At 33.5% G+C, this 19,876-nt stretch overlaps 1 protein-coding gene across 1 annotated transcript in view; it reads left to right on the top strand.

Moving 5' to 3' along the window:
• LOC145256084 (uncharacterized) overlaps positions 1–19,876 on the top strand; it is a 767,766-nt gene that overhangs the window by 295,292 nt on the left and 452,598 nt on the right. The window contains exon 3 of the mRNA XM_080114670.1: positions 16,580–16,681. Coding sequence (XP_079970796.1) covers positions 16,580–16,681 — 102 coding nt within the window. The remainder of the gene's footprint in view (positions 1–16,579; positions 16,682–19,876) is intronic.

The raw sequence follows: 19,876 nt of genomic DNA, 5'->3' as shown, positions 1-19,876 counted from the left end.
TGGACAGAAATAGATCTTGAAGTGAGGCTTGTTGGTTCTGTCGATCTGGGAGAGGGATCAGAAATGTAACTCTCTGTGATAGGATACGAGATATAGAGAAGTTAAGTGTTATGCTACCAGCTGTGTCTATGTAAGTAGAAACACATGGCCAATTACTACGGTGGACAATTAATCATAAATACATGTATTCGTGCGCTTATGTATAGGACGATTGCAGTATCTATACTGTTAAAGACTTGGTCGATTAGGGTACAGTCATGGTTCGAGGGGGAGCGGTAGAGAAAATATAAGTAGACAACGCTATGTTTCAGGTTTAGTCTAAAGCACATAAAGGCCTGGTTGTCTGATTCTAGTTTTTATTCTCTAGTAAACAGGAATGTGTTTTGAATATAGGCTCCAAGTCCGTGCATATATAAGCATGCGATATGTAAACTATGCATGAACTTTTGTGTTTAATATATAGTCTCTACTTATAATAATTGAATATGATGTCATAAGCATTTTAGGATGAAGTTTTGATATTCCAGTTTATGAATGTACTAGAATGTATGACTATAATATGGATCCAATTAAAAGTACATATATATATATATATATATATATATATATTCCTATAATTTATATGCAAATCTAAAATAAGCGTATTTACTGACATTTATTGGGTTCATTTACGTCTTTTTTTCTCATTCTGGTATTAATTAATCCATATATCTCTTTCTCTCTCTCCCTCTGTCTCTCTCTGTCTCTCTCTCTCTGTCTCTCTCTCTCTCTCTCTCTCTCTCTATATATATATATATATATAGATATATACCAGTTTAAAGGTATTCAAGACTAATAACAAAGAACTTTAACGAGGTTATTAAGAGTGCCAAATAAAAGAAAAGCAATATATATATTTTATTAACAGAAAAACATTTACATGGTGGAGACACTAGACATGAAGATGTTTCGGACAAATAGTCGATTAAAACCAGAAGTCCTCGTCAATCGACTTATTAAATGGTTGCTTTCCACAGAAAAAAACAGTCTTCAGAAAGTTATTCATGTGTATTCATGTTTATATATATATATATATATATATATATATGCCTATATTAATACATGCATACGTTTAGCTCAATTCTCCAGTTGAATTACCTTAAAATGATGCCCTTTTCAAAGTTCCTTAAAAATATTTTAAATTATTTTTTCAATATATGTGTTAAATCATAATTATGTTTATTCGTAATAATTATTTTGCTAAAGGTATTTCCTCTAAATAGATTAACCATGCATTGTAAATCCATGGATCAAGAAAAGAACTCTAAATTTCATGCTAAAAATGACAAAACTTTTGTCAATATGTTTACTGAAAACAATATATTATAAATCATACCATTCTTATGTGCTAAACCTGACATTGCTCAGGAACGAATAGATATTAACGAATATTCCCCAGTTCAATACTTTTATTGTCATCGAAATCAGTGAAATCACTTATATTTTAATCAAGTCGATTAATTGCCTGCTGTAGTTGAGGACACTCCGCGGTGTACCGGAAGAAAGCTTTACGTGCCCCATGCACTGAATTAGTCCACAATACATTGTTGTCCATATTGCACTGTAACGAACCTACTGTCAATTTTATAAAATTATGTTTCTATAATGGCTTGAATCAAAGTTTAAAATTCAAAAATCGAGTATCATGGTTCAGTTGTGCTCTAAATAAAAACGTTTATTTCGAATGTGCCTCTGTCTTATCAAAGGTCTATTAATTTCATACGCCGGGCATTTCTGTTTGTGCGGTGATAAAACTTCTCAGATGCACTTGTGATGTTTGCTCTTTAAGAGTGTTAACTTTAGTCAATATTGAATTGCCCCTTCTTAAATCGAATTTTTTTTGAGTATCGATTTTCGATACTTATCGAAAGCATTACAAATTATCTAATGACACTCTCAGCTACATAACGCACATTTGTGTAAAATTTCATAAAATTCAACTGGACTGTTTCAGAGATAATAAAGGACGAATTCAAAGATACGCACATAGAGACAAAGTAGTAATATCTATCTATCTATCTATCTATCTATATATATATATATATATATATATACAAATATATGTGTATATATATAATTATATATATATATAGAGAGAGAGAGAGTGACAGACAAAGAGACATAGGAGAGTCACTCTGTGTGTGTGTGTGTGTGTGTGTGTGTGTGTGTGTGTGTGTGTGTGTGTGTGTGTGTAGTTATTTGGGTATTAGAGAAATATTTAAATGTTTAAATTTTTATAATATTTCATTTTATAGTCATTCGAAGTATTTGATGGCGACAAAATGCATCAGATAGCAATTCTTGTGCATTATTGAATTTAACGATAAAGGTCATAAACGACTATAAAGCATCGCAAATAACGAGCTCCATTATTGCTATTGGTGCCGAATTCCAAAATCTATAAAACATCTGCAAATCATGAAGCTCGCGTGATATGAGTTTGTGAACTGTAAGATGAGGAAGTAGTGGCTAGTCTGAACAATCGTAGCAGTCAATTTGATTGTACCCACACAGCGGAATTCGTCGTGCATCTGCACATAACAATGCGGCAAGCTTCGGGCAGGGCAATGCGACCATTAGTGAAGATTGTTGAGTATAAAGATAGCGTTGAACAACTACTCATTAAAGAAAAGTGCCGAGTGCCGACATTTAAGAAAACAGCATTATGGGAGCTAAATCTATTGAACAAGAACAAACATCCAGTCGAACCGGAAGTAGTCTGGTTATTCCAAGAATGAATTGAACAACGTGCAACACAATTAGCGTATAACTTACTGTTCGCACGAAAACCCGTGCGTTGTGCGAACTAAGTCCCCTCAAACAGAAATAGTCATTCCGTGTGTCTTCAGTGAATTTCTAGTCATGCCGCCCAACCCCATAAAAAGGGGACTTACAAAGGGACACAATTTAAATGACTATACTGAGTTGTGATCCACTGCCATTACCCATTCAAGGGAGAGTGTGACTGCCGTAATTCATTGTCCGTGTCATACTCATAGGAAAACTTAAAAGTAGTTGTCTATGAACTTCTACAAATATCTGGCTCTGGATTTCACCTAACTGCACTGACTAAACACATTAATAGAAAATCCAAGGTATATGACAATGCATGTCGGTTGTTTAAGAAACAACGAAATGGTTCATTAGAAACTGGATAATTTTAAAATTGAATAAAAACATAATTGAATTTAATTTCCTTGTGTTGATATATATATATATATATATATATATATATATATATATATATATATATATATATATATATATATATATACTCGTGAGCAAAAAATGGGCCAAACAAATTTTATACATTTTATTGCACTAAAAGCTATATTGAACAAGGAAACTTAAACGAGACTAATAACACAGAACAAGACATTTACTTTAGTAAATGCTTCGGATGAAATCGCATTCCCTTTTGATATCTTTTAAAGATCAATTCTTTTAGACATGCTCTACACCAAAGTGGAACAATGTGAAAAGGAGATGCTATTCCATTCGCTTTGCACCGCTTCCCAGAGTTTGTCATAGTTCGAAAAGGTTCTTCCATCCAATGCACGATATATAAGGGGCCATATATTTTCGATTGGATTTAAATGGGAGTTTTGACCTGACTAAAATGTCACATCAATTGAATTATCAGAAAATCATTTTTTGTGACTTTAGCAGTGTGTGCAGGGCATAATCATGTTTAAAAATAATGTTCTGGGATATTCTCAGCTTCTGGATATTTAGTAGCAGTCCTATTTCTAATATTCGAATGTATTCCTTTGCATTGATTGATTTCTCACATCTAATAAGTTCCCCAACTCCTGCTGCAGTAAAAGTTCCCCATGCCATTATCTCTCTATTCTCGTGTTTAAATGTCGTTTTTATACAACTTGGTGAAAATCTTTCTCCGGTTCTTCGATTGCACCATTCGGGGGCATCGGGAGCATCAATAACAAGACAAAATCTTGATTCATCTGACCAGAAAACATTCCTGAACGAGTCTGTTTCTTTCTTGCCATAACACGATAAAAATCTCTTTCTATCATTGATGTTCTTCTTAGATAAAAATGGCTTCTTTGCACACCTTTTAGAGGAAACCCCCATTTCTTTCATTCGTCTAGATATTGTATGCCTAGAAAGAGAATTTCCAGCCCCTATTTTGAATTCTTTGCTATAGTCAACATAAGTTTTCTTTCCACCCTTCAAAAGAGTTAATTTAAGCTTGTGGTCGTCCTTCAAAGTGGATGCTCTATGGCGACCAAATCCAGATTTCCATTTTACCAAGCGTTCGACTTCGAACATTTGACCAATTCGCTTCACTATCAGTATCAAAAATCTGCTATTAAGTCATTTTGGACTGCCTTAATCCTGCAATTCGGTTTTTTATATCCTCGCATTGATGCGGTCTTATCATTTTTAGGATTCATTTTTCCACTTATTATATGCTATAAAAATAATGATCTGCAAAATAGAAATTTTCAGTGAAAATTAACAAAATATCATGAAAAAATATTGAAAAATCGATTTCTTTCTTCTTTCATGATTGTCCCATTTTCTTTGCTCGTGAGTATATATATATATATATATATATATATAACTTTATTTTCGTCAGATTACATTAACAGTGAAGAATATTAAATTTTAACTAATTACGAAACTTGAAAGTAACCAAATTCAATACAACTCCCAAGAACATTTTATATAAACAACGTTATATTATCACGAAGTTAACTTAAATAAAATTGACATTTTGTGAACAATACTATGACTTTGGAATCTATATATATATAAAGTGGTAGCGTTGGTCTGTGTGTGTGTGTGTGTGTGTGTGTGTGTGTGTGTGTGTGTGTGTGTGTGTGTGTGTGTGTGTGTGTGTGTGTGTGTGTGTCCGTGTGTACAACTTCCAATGACCAAAGAAATATAAAGCCACTAGAATGAGTATCCATCGTTGCCTGGGTTGACATGAAGTTCGCGCCTGATCCACAAAGTATGGGAATAAAAAATGTAAAAATTAAAAAAAAAACGTTTACAAGTATTTTGATATATATAAGAATACTTTGATATATATAAGAATACTTTGATAAGTATGTTTTAACTTAAATAGGGATGGTATAATAAAATTGTGGGGTCTGCGTTTTCGCGTAGCCTTCATAGAATGGGAATAGGCACACACTTTAATAAAAAGGTTTCATATCTATCTGCGTAAGTATACTTGGATAATTATATTTCAGTTTGAAGAAATATGGTATAATAAAATTAAGGGGTGTACGTTCGCACCTGACCTCCATAGAATGGAAATATGTCACAAAGTTTAAGAAGGTTTTTTGATATAGATCCACAGAATATTGTGATAAGTGATTTAGTGTGAACAGGTATGGTATAATAAATTATGGGGTTTATCTTTTTTATTTTTACTTTCATCATATTTTTCTTTGGTTTTAATGCCCCCAAATTCGAAGCTATCTCTATACAACCCTTCCTTTTCATAACCTATCATACTTTCATAAATCAGAGTCCATTTTCTGTAGGCTGTTTTTGAACCCAGTCAACGACGGGTACTTTTGATAGTATATATATATATATATATATATATATATATATATATATATATATATATATAGAGAGAGAGAGAGAGAGAGAGAGAGAGGGGGGAGGGATAGGTGATGAAATATATATGTGTGTGTGTGTGAGGAAATATATATATATATATATATTTATCTCTCTCTCTCTCTCTCTCTCTCTATATATATATATATATATATATATATATATATATATATACAACCTGCGAATTGTTTATTGGAAAACATATCTACATTAGCACGAATGTTTCTCTTTCGAGAATTATTTTTTGTGTAAATATTTATAAAGTATTTTTTTGTTGATCTCTCCTGTAGGATTTCATTTTGTTTATCTAGATTAACATATTCCATATTTTCCATTGTGTGTTTTTTCTTTTTTTTTTTTTTTTGTCTGCTGGCAATGTTTCTAACTGCTTCAAGTTTCACGAGATCCGTTTCGCACATAACCGATACAAAATGTGTGTTTTATTTATTATCACAAAGTTTGTATACATCCGTTATCTTGATTTAGACAATTTTTAGAGTTCAGAAGATATTAAAATGCCCGATTTATAAATTAATACACTCCTCTCCAGTTACAGTTATGTTAGAATTAGTGATTGTCAAAGTTATTGTTCTAATATAATAGGTCCTGCACTATCCACTAAGCTCTTTGCTTCTTTGCTGCAGTGTTGTATTCCCGTGTTAGTTTTACACGCACTTTAATAGGGTGTGCTCTGGTTAACGCATAGAACTCATGCCCCTGGATGTATATACTCACGTCAACCAAACAGCAAGTTGTTTAAATAGTATGAGATCGAACGACTCGCTACTCAACTCACCATAATCCACTGTTAGACACGATTCTAAATAGTAGCCGCTACCCGTTTCAAGTGACAATATGCCTTGTTTGGGAATAAACAGAATATAGAATCCTTAAAACTTTTATAATTAAAGCCATTTACAAAAACATTTTATTCGTAAATAATATTTTATTCGTAAATAATTTTAAGTTTTATATTTTCGAGTGTTGCATATTTTCTTACGGTTTCAAATTCTTGTTATGTAGATAAACGATTTCAGATGCATGATTTTAAAAAGTTTACTTTCTTTTCTTAATTATTTTATAAGAGAATAAAAATCTGTTACTTACTTTTGATTGTTCTATACATAATTCTAACTGCTGTGGATCGCTTATTTAATAGTTTTGCTTCGGAATAGTAATGTTTCTACACGTACAACTATCCATGATGTTTTACTAAGTTTGGTGTATCGCTCAAAAAGTGAAAAGACAACTAAATCTCTGTTTGTTCTCATCTGGTTTATTTGATATTTCCCGCCAAAAAACAGCACATTATAATAACCGTACTAACATAAGAACAATATATAACAAAATCATGTTGAAACATCGGTTCCTGTTAGATCGTCGTAGTTAAGCGATGTTGAGCCTGGCCAGGACTAAAATGAGGAACCGTTTGGGAATGCCAATATCACCTTACCGTTTATTTCGGCATTGTTCCATCTGTTCTTGTCATCCTCCACTTCTACTACCACTGGAATCAAGCAATGACTACTCAGAAAAAGTGTGTTCTGCAACATCTTGTTCACATTTACATACGCAAGCGGCTTCACATTGCGTTTTCAAAACTGAATTGTGTTGTCTAATGTAAGAACAATGAATAATATTAAAATGATTTGATTTAATTTGTTAATCTATATATATATAAAAGTGAGAATGCATGTGTGTGTGTGTGTGCATGTTTTCCTGCTGCTTCTCGGCTTGCTCGCTCATTCTTATAACTTTTTAGATGCTATCGAGATCATAATATCTAACAATTACGAAACGACGTCGTAAAAATCTTTTATTTCAGCAACTTTTCTCTTACAAAATTCGCGCTGTGGGTTCGTTTTTCTCTGCTACTACTGCTATGGCGTGATATTTGACCTAGAAAACGACCTGGGTTTTTAAATGCTTATTTTCGACTATTTCCCTGTACCTGGCTTCGTTGTGTCAAGCTATGTCATCAGATTACTAACCTCAAGGCTTCGGGTTCGAGCCTACAGCCCTTCCAAAACTTTTTGCTGTTATTTTTGTTTGATTTTTTTAAATATTTAAACAGAGTTATTACTTTTAGTTTCCATCTACCCCCAACACACACGTCTACGGTTTTAATACTGAAACAGGGTTATTTATGTCATTTTTCGCGTTCGCTGATTTTTTTGTTTTTATTTTTCAGACTTTTTAAGAAGTTTTAACATCGTTTGTTATGCATCACATTCGTTTTTTTTCCTTTTTTAGTTTTTGTTTTTTTTACGATTTAAAGAAATTTTTACATCGGTCGTTTGCATCACGTTCGTTTATTGTTTTTTATATTTAAACAAGGTTATTACTTCGCTCATTCTTTTGTTTTGATTTACTCCGCCCCCAACACACACACACACACACACACACACCTCTAAACACCCGGCCAACGCCGGGTCACTCCGCTAGTAGAAATATAATTCATAAATTTAATTTTGTTCTTCCACTATCAGATGAAAAACATATATCTCTTATATTGTTGAATTTTTTGTATTATACATAATAGATGCCTGGTTTATCTGAAGTATTATGTACAGTATATTGTACATCTCTACAAAACCACTATTCGCCCATAAATTGGGTATTGTTGGCATAGCTGGGCTGTTGCATCTTCAGCTTGTTTATCCCTTTTAGACAGCACCAACAACAAAGTCTTCAATTTAGCAGGCCATGCACTATCGGCCAAGCTCCAACACTTGTCCCATCAACCGTTTTATAAGTATTTTAATGAAATGTGATTTGATTAACTGATAACATAGTACCCCATAGACACGTATACACCCGATTAACCCGACAAGCAACAACATTAGAATCCTTCACTATTGAAGTCCCTAGATGTCGAAGTTCTACTTAAATAGTTTCCTCCTTCGGACAGCAAAAATTTCGAATTCTCTCAATGTTTCTTGTTTCTTTGACTGTACTAACATGCAGAAGTTTAAATGTAACGCTAACAGCGATCTCGCGGCTCAACACCCCCACATAGTGTTGCATAGGGGCCCATATTAGAGAGAGTGTGATGGGGGCATTAATATTTACTAGAGACAGCGGACGTGGATATTGATAAGGGGGGGAAGAGAGAGGGAGAACGACATTTATACATTTTACTGTCTGTGGTTCTTATAACATATATTTAGAGAGGAGAGAGGTGGTAATCAGTTCTTATGCACAGGGAAGAGGGGACAGTCATTACTTAGATGGAGAGGGGAACACATTACTTAGATGAGTTATACACAATGTTCATTACAAAGATGAGGGAGACAAAGTTCATTAAGATGAGAGGACATAAAGTTCATATAAACGATTATTTCACATTACCTTCAATTTGGTTGAAAGACGACACGAAGACGCAGTTACAAAATATGATGTGTTCTTTTATTACATTCGGCCGGTGGCAATGATGATGTTTCCAGGAATTCAAAGTCGACTACATGATTAAAACTTTCTAACCTTTCGCTTCCAAAGGGGAGCCCTCTTCTGACCAATGTAAGCTCTGTCTCCCGTCTCTCTAACTCTTCTTCCTTTCTAGCTCCTATATTGAGAATTCATTTCTGCCATGACGTCATACGCATGTCCAAAACGTGCTGGACCTTGCTCGTTCTTCTAACTGGCCTTATTTTAATTCCGTTTTCATAAAAGAATTCAAAAATCAACATATCTAAACTATTTTATGTGAAAACTGAACAATCCAAATTCTACATTCCATTTCTGACCCTATTTCTGAACCCCGCTTACACGGTTCGAATCTCGGTCTATCTAATCTCATTTTTAAAATTTAATGTTTTTATTACTTACAAGAAAAGGGGACCTTTCTTATAGCACAGTCCTCTGTAGACATGATCTCAAATTGTGGTCCCTTGCGATCAAGAGGTAATATGCCTTGTTTTAAAACCAGCTGTCTACTTACCTATAGTTTACTTTTACTTCAAGTCACGTGTGTCTTGTAAAAGTCACTGCACTAGGTGCACAATACTCTGCCCTACAAAAATGTTTGAGAATTTTCGTTGGAATTCTGCGGTAAGAGGTGATCTATGTAATTACAAATAAACTAACCACTTCTTAACTAGAAAAGATGAAGTATTGAAGAGTGTGCTTTATTAGGCTGTCGGGATTTATACCTCAACGTAAAAATGCAGTAGGCCACCAACTTAAAAATTGTCTATATATGCATGCAAGTCTCAAATAATAGATAGAAATAATGCGATGTAAACGAGTTTCTCTAGACTATTGTAAGAAAATACTTGAGATACGATGTCAACGTTTCTTATTATTCTACTATTATTGAGTTTATGAAGGAAGGTCAATAACTGAAAGTTTTAAACAAATTTGATTTCTAGATTTAGAATTTTTACATATTTTTGCTGACATTTTTCTGGTATCATTTTGTTTGCAGTCGAGATCGTGTAGGCGTCAGCTTTGGTGAAAAGCTAAAACTTGTTTAACAATGGACACTTTCTGTAATTCTGCAATTATTGCATAAAACTCAGGAACAAAAAACTGAGACAGTGTTCTTGGAATACATAATGTAATTGTCATTGTTTGTGATTCAACTGTCGGCTAATCCCTCTAAGAGAAACAGTCGTTTAATAATAGAAAACGTCGGGAAAAAAATAATGAGTGAGTATTATTTCTATGGGTTTCGCAAGGTTCAAAACTTTAATTCCGGTATTTTGAAAACGTTTTATTAGTAAACCGGAAATTATTACATTTTTTTTTTATTTTGTTTATGTTTATTAAAAAATTGCGTTTGTTTTTTTAAATTTCATTTTGAATTCAATATACACAAATTCCATGCAGCTCGTTGCAATTTGCTATGTGATATGAATAAGGGACTTGTTTAAGTGTTCCAGTTTTATACATTTTGTGATGGTTGCCGATGGCTAAAGACAAATATTTAAGATGGCGCTGAGGAGCAGGAAATGTTTTATGCAAAGAAGAAAAATAATTCTTATAAAAGCGGAATTAAAAGACTTCCGCGTGCAAAATAGAAAAAAGAAAGAAAAATGGATAAATATTTTAAAATAAACAACAAAATCTTCAAATTAATAATAAAAAAGTTACTTAAAAGACACAAACTTCTCAAATAAAAGAAAATTGAAAACATATTTATTAGAACTGCACGCCTGTGGAATTGTCTTCCGTTTTCCTGCTTTCCGGCTGACTATAATATGGTTGTCTTCAAGTCTAACGTAAATAAGTTCTTGATGAGCCATTCCATATAAGTTATCAAATTTAACAAATTTTCATTACTAATGATTATTATATTGTCCAATTTCTACTGTACACTCTTTAACCCTTATCCTTGAGTGGCCTCTTGACCTTGATAATGAGTTGATACCTATGAAAAGAAAAAAGAAAAAGACCAATGTGAACAAGTTCTAATTGAATCGTCCCCCTAAGTAATCCAAGTTTCAAAATTCCCACTGTTTACTATGCTAAAATCACAATGACTAATGTATACCTATTAACCCTTATCCTTGAGTGGCCTCTGGGCCTTGATAAGTGGTGACACCCTTGTAAAAAAAAATATATTTTTAAAGCAAATAAAACTTCATAGATAGATGAAAAGAAAGTTAAAATGAGACAAAGTAACGTAACTTCTTCAATCTTAACACTACGTTTTTTTCTCGGTATCCTCAGTTTGTCCATTACTTACTTACTTGCTTACTTACTTAATGACAGCCGAATTTTTAAATTTTCTATCTCATCTCGTAGCATGGTATACAATATAAAATAAAAAATATCTCCGAGAACACTCTAGCTCACTGATTCACATCCTTTGATATTTCATTATTTCCTTTTCTCGTAGAACTGCTAGTTTTCTGTCTCGACTTGGTGGTGGTAACAAATATAGTGCTTCAGGTAATTGCGACTTAACACAATAATCTGATCAGCCCAAAACAAACTCATCCCCCTATACCTAGTTACATGTCAAATCAAACTTCCACTCACGATTCCCCACCCTGTAAACGTCTTTGTCGTTATACACTTAACGTATAATGTGTTCCTGAATAATGATGTACAGATCTATACAATCCGTATTATATGGAAATTAGTCAAATATTATCTATTAATATGCAATGCATTAATAATTTATGTTTACTTTTATAATATTCCATATTCTTGTTTTATTTATAGTTTGTTTTTCAAAATTTGTAACGCTTTTACGAGTCAAAATGAATTAAATAAATTAAAATTCGGTCTATTCTCGCATCATCTTCAATGTAATGACAGTTCAACCAATTGCATCAATATTTTATTCTGCGATGGAACACATTACAACGGAGCTGATTCCCTACTTGTAACGTTACACACTTCTATACACGTTGTGGCCTCAGTCGCAAAGTTGACAAAAGAACATAAAATAAACCGCTTTTTTGGTTTGTACAACATTCATTTCTTAGTCGTTACACCATGACGTCACCTGCGTGATATAGAACGTTCTCCAAGTCTTTCCCGAGAATTCGAATGTTATCTCGTCTTTGTCAAGATATTTGTCTGTCTCTTGTTTTATAGTCGTTTTTACCCAAACTGGTGACGTCACTTCTCGTGCATTTACATCCGCGCATCTGCGCTATCTTACATACTATCGACAACCTGCCTGTCTTCACGTCTGTGTCAACAAATACTTGTTATAAACAGTCCCCATTAGTCATCAAACTGTGTTCAGTCAATCATTTTAAATTATATCAGTATATTCCTTATAATCAAACAGACAATCCATCATTTTGATATTTTCCTCGGGTGAATGTAAGCCTTAATATATGGTGACTCATTAATTAATGAAACAATGCGTTATCTATATATCACATACACATATACATTTCTAACAATTCCGCGTTGTTTGCACTTCTGTGCGCACCACAACTCTCATGGTGTATCCCTGTTTGGAGCACTTTATTTGGCTTTCTATGATTAATAAAGTCGAGAAAGAAATGGTTGCGTGATGTTAAAATAATATTTATTAATAAACCAACAGCAAAGAATTTTTAAAATAAATTTCGCTTGCTTATTTACTGAACAACGTTTGCATTTAAGGTTTCATCGCATATGTCCACATACGAAAGTTGTGTTCAATTGTTTTTATTGGTTGTCGTTAAGCGGAGATGACTAATGGCTTTGACACTGTCCGTTAATCTTTTGATTTAATTTCATGCGAAAATCCACTAAAATGTATCATAATTCTGTAAAAGTAGACACTATTCGGTGTACATGAAACAAGTTATGTTGACTCAAGGTAAATGTTTTTTCACTTAGAAGTACTAGGAATGCTCCATTAAATTATAATCCATTTTTTCACAAATGTCTAAATGTAAATACATTAGTGTTTTCCCCAGTGATAAATAAAATGTGTTATTAATGATTTGACATCATTCAAGGAATAGTGATCTCAGGCCTGATCACGCCTGCTTTACTATATATATGAGCAAACAGTTAATAAAATATGTTAAAAAACACTTTGAAATGAGTTAAAAACATATGTAATCTGAAAAGGAAACACTATATAAATGGATAGTCCTTAATCCGCGGAGTTTCGAAGAAATACTTTCCTTCTCATCAGAGGGTAGGAATTAGCAAAATGCGGGTTCGGATTTTGCATGCATATTTATGTCTCGGAAGTAGAGTGAAAAGCATATCTTATTTTTCTTTTATTAATATTATTGGAATCTTTTCTTTTTTCCTTGTACACATTTTTGTGAATTCTTCCATGGATTTCTGCCTTTGGAGTATTATGGACCATCTTCTTCCAATTACGGGATTTCCTTGGATTTTACTTGTACAAATGGAAATTCTTTTAACTTTCTTTATGAAATTTGGATTTTACCGTCACTGGATTTGTTATCTTCCACCAGACTATCCATTCATGTGAAATCACCTTTTTCTTCACCATATTCCCTCTGCTTCACTTTTTTTGTTTTCAAGTAAGATCTTTGACTTACTTGTTGTTTCATCAAATACTCTTGCATGCAAAATCCGATCCCGCATTTTGCTAATTCCTACCCTCTGATGAGAAGGAAAGTATTTCTTCGACACTTCGCGGATTAAGAACTATCCATTTATCTAGTGTTTCCTATTCAGATTAAATATGTTTTTAACTCATTTCAAAATGTTTTTTAACATATTTTATTAACTGTTTGCTCATATTATAAGCTCTATCTCCTATTTGGTTTTATCGAGCTTTTATATCTGGCTGAGATAATTTTATAAATATTAATTCTTTAATATACTTTAATTTTACCATCTTGGATTATTTTGGTAAATTTATTTGTAATTTATATATATATATATATATATATATATATATATATATATATATATATATATATATAATTTGTGTGTGTGTGACTTGTACAGATCTATGCAATCCGAATTACGTGGGATTACTCTGCTATTATTTATTAATACACAGTACATTAATATTTTTTTAGCTTTACGATATTCTGTATTTTGTTTTATACCAACCAGATTTAGTTATCAATCCATAAGTTAAAACAATAATAAAATTATACATATTTTTTTTTAATCCTAGCGATATTAACCATGTTTAACGTATCCCAAATGTAACTCTTGCACAAGCTGAATAACTGCTAGAAAGTTTATAATTCCCAGAGGGCATTCCACTATCTAACAAAGGACATTTACTTAAATTGTGAAATAAAAAATGGGAGTGTCGGTTGCTTGCAATGTAGCGTGTTCAGAGATTTAATAGGAAGAAGTTATTCATGTTAATTCAACTTTTCCAATAACAGAATGTAGACACAGTGTAGTTAATATTTCATTGATATATAAATAAAATAATAATATATATCAATAAGTAAATAATTAAATAATGATAACTACAATACATATTATATTGCAAACACACGCACACACACACACATATACATGTGTGAGTGTGCGTGCGTTTGTGTGTGTGTCTGTTTGTAATATAATATTATGATACTTCTCATTATTTAATTATATATATTACTAGTGCTTCAACCTTTCGGGAATCCTTAGTTCAGGGAGTCAAGATTACCGTATTTTGGGAGATTCGAACCCGGTCACAAAACCATTTCTGACTCCATTAGCAAGGAACAAACTGATCGCCAATGTTAACCGCAGTGAGAATAGATTTGAAATTAAGATTTATATGAATTTAAATCTTAAATGTCATTCAAGAAGGCCGAGAGTGATCATGTTATTTTAACCTCACTATCTGTGCACGTAAGATTAATTGACCGACTTATTTCATTTCAATGCAAAGTGCTCAACAATAAGAACCGATTTCATAAAGGGGCAGGTATAAATGTTACTATAATTATTATAAATACCTACAGACACTAGTGTTTCATCTTTTCGAGAGTCATCAGTGCAGGGAATCACGATTACTATTAGTCGGGTGATTTAAACCCGACCATATATATTAATTAGGTCATCGAAGTTTAGCGACGTTAGTACCGTATGAGGAAAGGACTATTTGAAAATACGAACGGCTGTATTTCACCTCATCTGAACGGGATATACATGCGGTTGGAGACCGCAGATATTCTCCAGAAATTCCCATACATTACTTTATATTGTATAGAGCAGAATTAAAGGTGTTATGCTAATCTGACTCTCACTGAATATAAACGCGCCTGCAACTAGAAAAAAACTTGATTGGCTGATATTGTGATATTGTGGTCAAACAGGAGGTGATTTTTAACACAAGCTTTTCGTATCTTTATGTTTGCTTTAGGATTCATCAAACATTAGATCATGAATTAGATACGGTATAATGACGTTGACAAACCGGTTTTTATAAGATCAGTTAAGTAACGTTGAGTTGGCTCAGTACCAGATGGGAGAGCATTTGGGAATACCAGGCGCCGTATGTAGGAGGATGTTGACACCTCTCTGCAAGAACTACCTAACCTAACGTCATTAATTCCCCCGACGGGGATCTACAACGACTTGCGAATTTGATATTCTCTGAAAACTTCTTCCTTCGGAGACAGTCGGCTGAACCCGCCTATGTATGAGTGCCGCTTCTATAGTTGAATTAGACTAAGTTACTCTTTGTGATTTTTAAGTCACACGCGGAATTAAGTAATGCATAATATGCCAGCGCATCAACCACCAAGACATAACCTAAGATAGCACACACCTTCCACAGCTTGACCTGTTTTAAACATATGGTATACCAATAATGAAAAGCTTTTGGCACGTACTTATAGATAAAGAGACGTACTAATCAGATATTATTATGCTAATAGTCAGATATTATTATGCTAATAATCAGATATTATTAAGCTTTGAAACTGAGAAAATATATAAAGTGACACACAACAAATCAGACATTATATTTCCAGATCAATATAAGCTGTATTAGTATTTTTATTTCTATTTCATTGTATTAGGTTTATATTTATTAAATAGATTTGTCATGCCTCACAGAAAATAATTTTAAAAATACGAAGGAAAAAAATTAATACTTAAAGCAGGGCATTTTCCAATCGTTTTATATTGATTTACAAAATAATGCGGATTGTATATTTGTATGTTTGAATCAGTAAGGATCGATACGTACACATCGATTTACTTTGATTCAAATCAATCGCTTATTTTTGATTCAATAAGAAAACGACCGTAACTCATAAAAATGAAATGAACTAAACGATATATATATATATATATATATATATATATATATATATATATATATATATATATTATGCGACAAATGTGGTGTTTATCTTTTCCCTATAGGTATAATAAAGAGATAATTAGCTTTTATGACTATTTGAAAAAAAATAACTAGTTACACGAATGCACCAAATTCATTTTAAATGGCTATTTTACAAGTTTTTCTAGCAGTGTAAAACCGATATAATAAATACTGGTCTAATGTCAATGTTTTTTTGTTTGTTTTTTTTTGTTTTAACAGGCGATGGCTGATATGGCTCAAACCTTTGAACAAAACAACATTTCACCAAAGACTGCTGAAGCCTTCGACACAGATGTTACAGCCAAATTGGAAAATCTAAAGGCAAGTAATTTAAGTCTTCTATGTGTAAACACGTCATTATCGACAATTATATTTGAATATGTTTTGTTTTCTAATCTTCTTTTAGTCAGAATGTTAACACATCAGAAAAAAGAACAAAAAACAAATGTTTTCGCCATACTCACTTAAATGCGCATCGTAGAATACATTTTGTTTGAATATTAAATCAAATTAAATAATGTGAACGACATATTAAAACTTACAGAACGTGCAACCACTGAAATAAAATCAAATTAATGAGAAGGGAAATGTAAATAACGGAAAATGTTTAATCTCTAACGGCCAAAGTTATTGTACGTCATTTTTATAAAATCGTTATTTTCGTTAGCATAGGTTTTCATAATTGGAAAAAATATATATTTGGGCATTTGCATTTAACCATTCTGTTCACAACCAAATAGTATAATAAATTCTATCACCGTATGATTTTCCGCTATTTATTTCAATAATTGCCAATGCATGGAAGAGAATAATAAAGAAAAATGTTGAATGGCTTCAGAAATTTAATCATGTTTGGATTCACGATAAATTCTGACCTGATAAGATCGGTAATCGAAATGACTTCATTTGCTTCACAATTCAACCAATTTATATGTTATTATCGCTCACAAATTGTGTTTGCTAGAGTCTAAGTGACAGCAAGTCACGGAATGATCTTTGTTTCTTCTCATTATCGTTGAAATTCAATGAGTTCTGTTAACATCATTTTCATTATGTTCGCAACGTTAATGGCTATTAATTTTCTCTAGAATTTGAGCGAAACTTTTCTTAATTACGATCCCAATACTCTCGTTAATTATCTAGTGGAGGATAATGATTTCCATCTTCGATTGTTCCGTCAGACACTTTGTCCTCTTTCTTTTCCTTCTTGTTTTTCTTCTTCTTCTTCTTCTTCTTCTTCTTCTTATTATTATTATTATTATTATTATTATTATTGGCTCACATGGAGCTTTCACACAAGTCAACAAACGATCTCATTGGAAACCTGTGGTGTTCTCTGGAAACTGAGTGACAAAAAGTCTCCCCAGACGCCCAGCTCTCTCCACCTCCATCGATAGCATTTGCAAATGAATTTGCATCATCGCAACAGTCGCTTACCATTGATTTCTCGCTGGTAGTGGCCATTGATTTATACTGGAATTTGAGTGGCACTCAGCCTCCCCAAGGTCCCAGTTCTCTTTGCGCTTGTCCAGCCGAGGTCTGGTTGGCGCTCGCTCCTCGGTCTTTCAGTCCTTATTGACCCTTCTCGGCCCTTTGGTATCACTTTTTTATTGGAGGGAACGGTGATGAAACAATGGGAGGATGCATGATGAAGGTGTAGAACTTGTAGATATGCAGTTTCGGTGTTCTTCATTCCCTGTAACGCTTATTCGTTATATTGTCTTGTATTATTCTCCGCATTCAAGTGGTTTCCTTAATATTTCAGTCGTTTTCATTATCGTTAGTCGTTGTATTTTTGCAGTTATTCCTCTGATTCCAATTTCCACCATTCTTTTTTCGAAGTTATTCGGAATTGTTCCTAGTGCTCCTACTATTATCGGTACTATTTTGATTTTCTTTATCATCCAAATCCCTTTTAACTCTCTGGCTAGCTCTGTGTATTTGCTTCGTTTCTCCTTTTCTTTCATACTCACCCTGTGGTCAGCTGGGACTGCAAAGTCTACGATTTGACAGGATTTTTCTTTCTTGTAAATTATTACGACATCTGGTCTTCTTGCTTGGATGGGTTTGTCGGTCTGTATGTCCATGTCCCATAGGATTTTGTGGTTCTCGTTTTCGAGTGCTGCTGCGGGTTTATGATTGTACCATTTGTCTGTACGCTCAAAATGCAGTCGTTTGCACAATTCCAGTGTACCACTCTCCCCACTTGGTCATGCCTGTTTTTATATTCCTTTTGGGAAAGTTTGCTACATTCACTTACTATATGGTTTATCGTTTCGTCTCTTTTTCCACAGAGTCTGCATTTGCTGTTTTCTTGTGTTTTATCGATCCTTGCTTTGATATGGTTGATTCTTATATATTAGAGATTCAGTTTCTCGGTTTATATGTCCTTTTCGCATCCATGCCCAGGTGTTTTCGTTATTCTCACCTTTTGTCATTCTTATGAATCTTCCGTGGAGTTGTTTCTCTTCCCATTTCTCGTTTCTCGTTTTTTTTCAGTGTCTCTCGCTGCCATAATTATCCTCTCAGTGTTTTACATTATGTATTTTTCTAGTTCTTTTTTCGTGTCCTTCCCACAGTCTTCTATACAGATCAGTCCTCTCCCGCCGTCTTTCCTTTTCACGTAGAGTCTGTCAATATCGTCCTTTGGGTGTAGTGCATTATTCATGGTCATGAGTTTCCGGGTTTTCTGGTCGAGTTGTCTCAGTTCTTCTTTTGTCCACCCTATAAACGGTCCAGAGTATCTTACTAGTGACACTGCCCATGTATTTATACCTTTTATTAGGTTACTGCTATATAATTTCGTTTCCAGGAGTTTTCTTGCTCTCCTGGGGTATTCCTTTCCTATAACTAGTTGTGCGCACTTTTCCATTCCAAATTCCATTTGGATATCTTGGCTGAAGATCCTGGTAGTGTTAATTAGTGTCTCTAGCTTCTTGTTGGTCCTTGCAAAAAGTTTCAGATCGTCCATGTACATCAGGTGGTACATTTTTTTCTCTGTATTGGAGAACTAGTATCTGGCTTGGCACTTTCTCAGAATACTGTTCAAGGGCATCATGGCTATGATGAACAGTAGTGGTGATAGTGAGTCTCCTTGGAAGATGTCTCTTTGTATTTTAATTTCTGTTATGTGTTGTCCATCAGCTGTCAATCCCAGTCTCCATGTTTTCATTGTATTTTCTATTACGTTGGTGATCCTGCTTGGTATTTTATACATTTTTAGGCATTCTATTATCCATACTTGGGGGATCCTGTCGTACGCTTTTTTGTAGTCGATACATGCCATGGCTAAATTCTTTCTCCTCCTTTTTACCTCCTTTAGGATCTTTTGATCTATATATAACAGAGCATGTGTTCCTCTTTTTCCTTTTTGGCATCCTTTCTGCTGCTCGGTGATGAATCCACGGTTATTAAGGGAGTGGTATATTTGTTCCCTCAGTTGTGCCGTCAGTATCTTCCACAGAGTTGGTAAGCACGTGATTGGCCTATAGTTGCTAGGGACGGTTCCTTTTTCCG

This window comes from Euprymna scolopes, chromosome 3 (assembly GCF_053919585.1).
Source record: "Euprymna scolopes isolate OS-2025 chromosome 3, ASM5391958v1, whole genome shotgun sequence".
In the NCBI taxonomy this organism is placed as follows: Eukaryota; Metazoa; Mollusca; class Cephalopoda; order Sepiida; family Sepiolidae; genus Euprymna; species Euprymna scolopes.
This window is presented reverse-complemented; position numbering and strand designations above follow the sequence as displayed.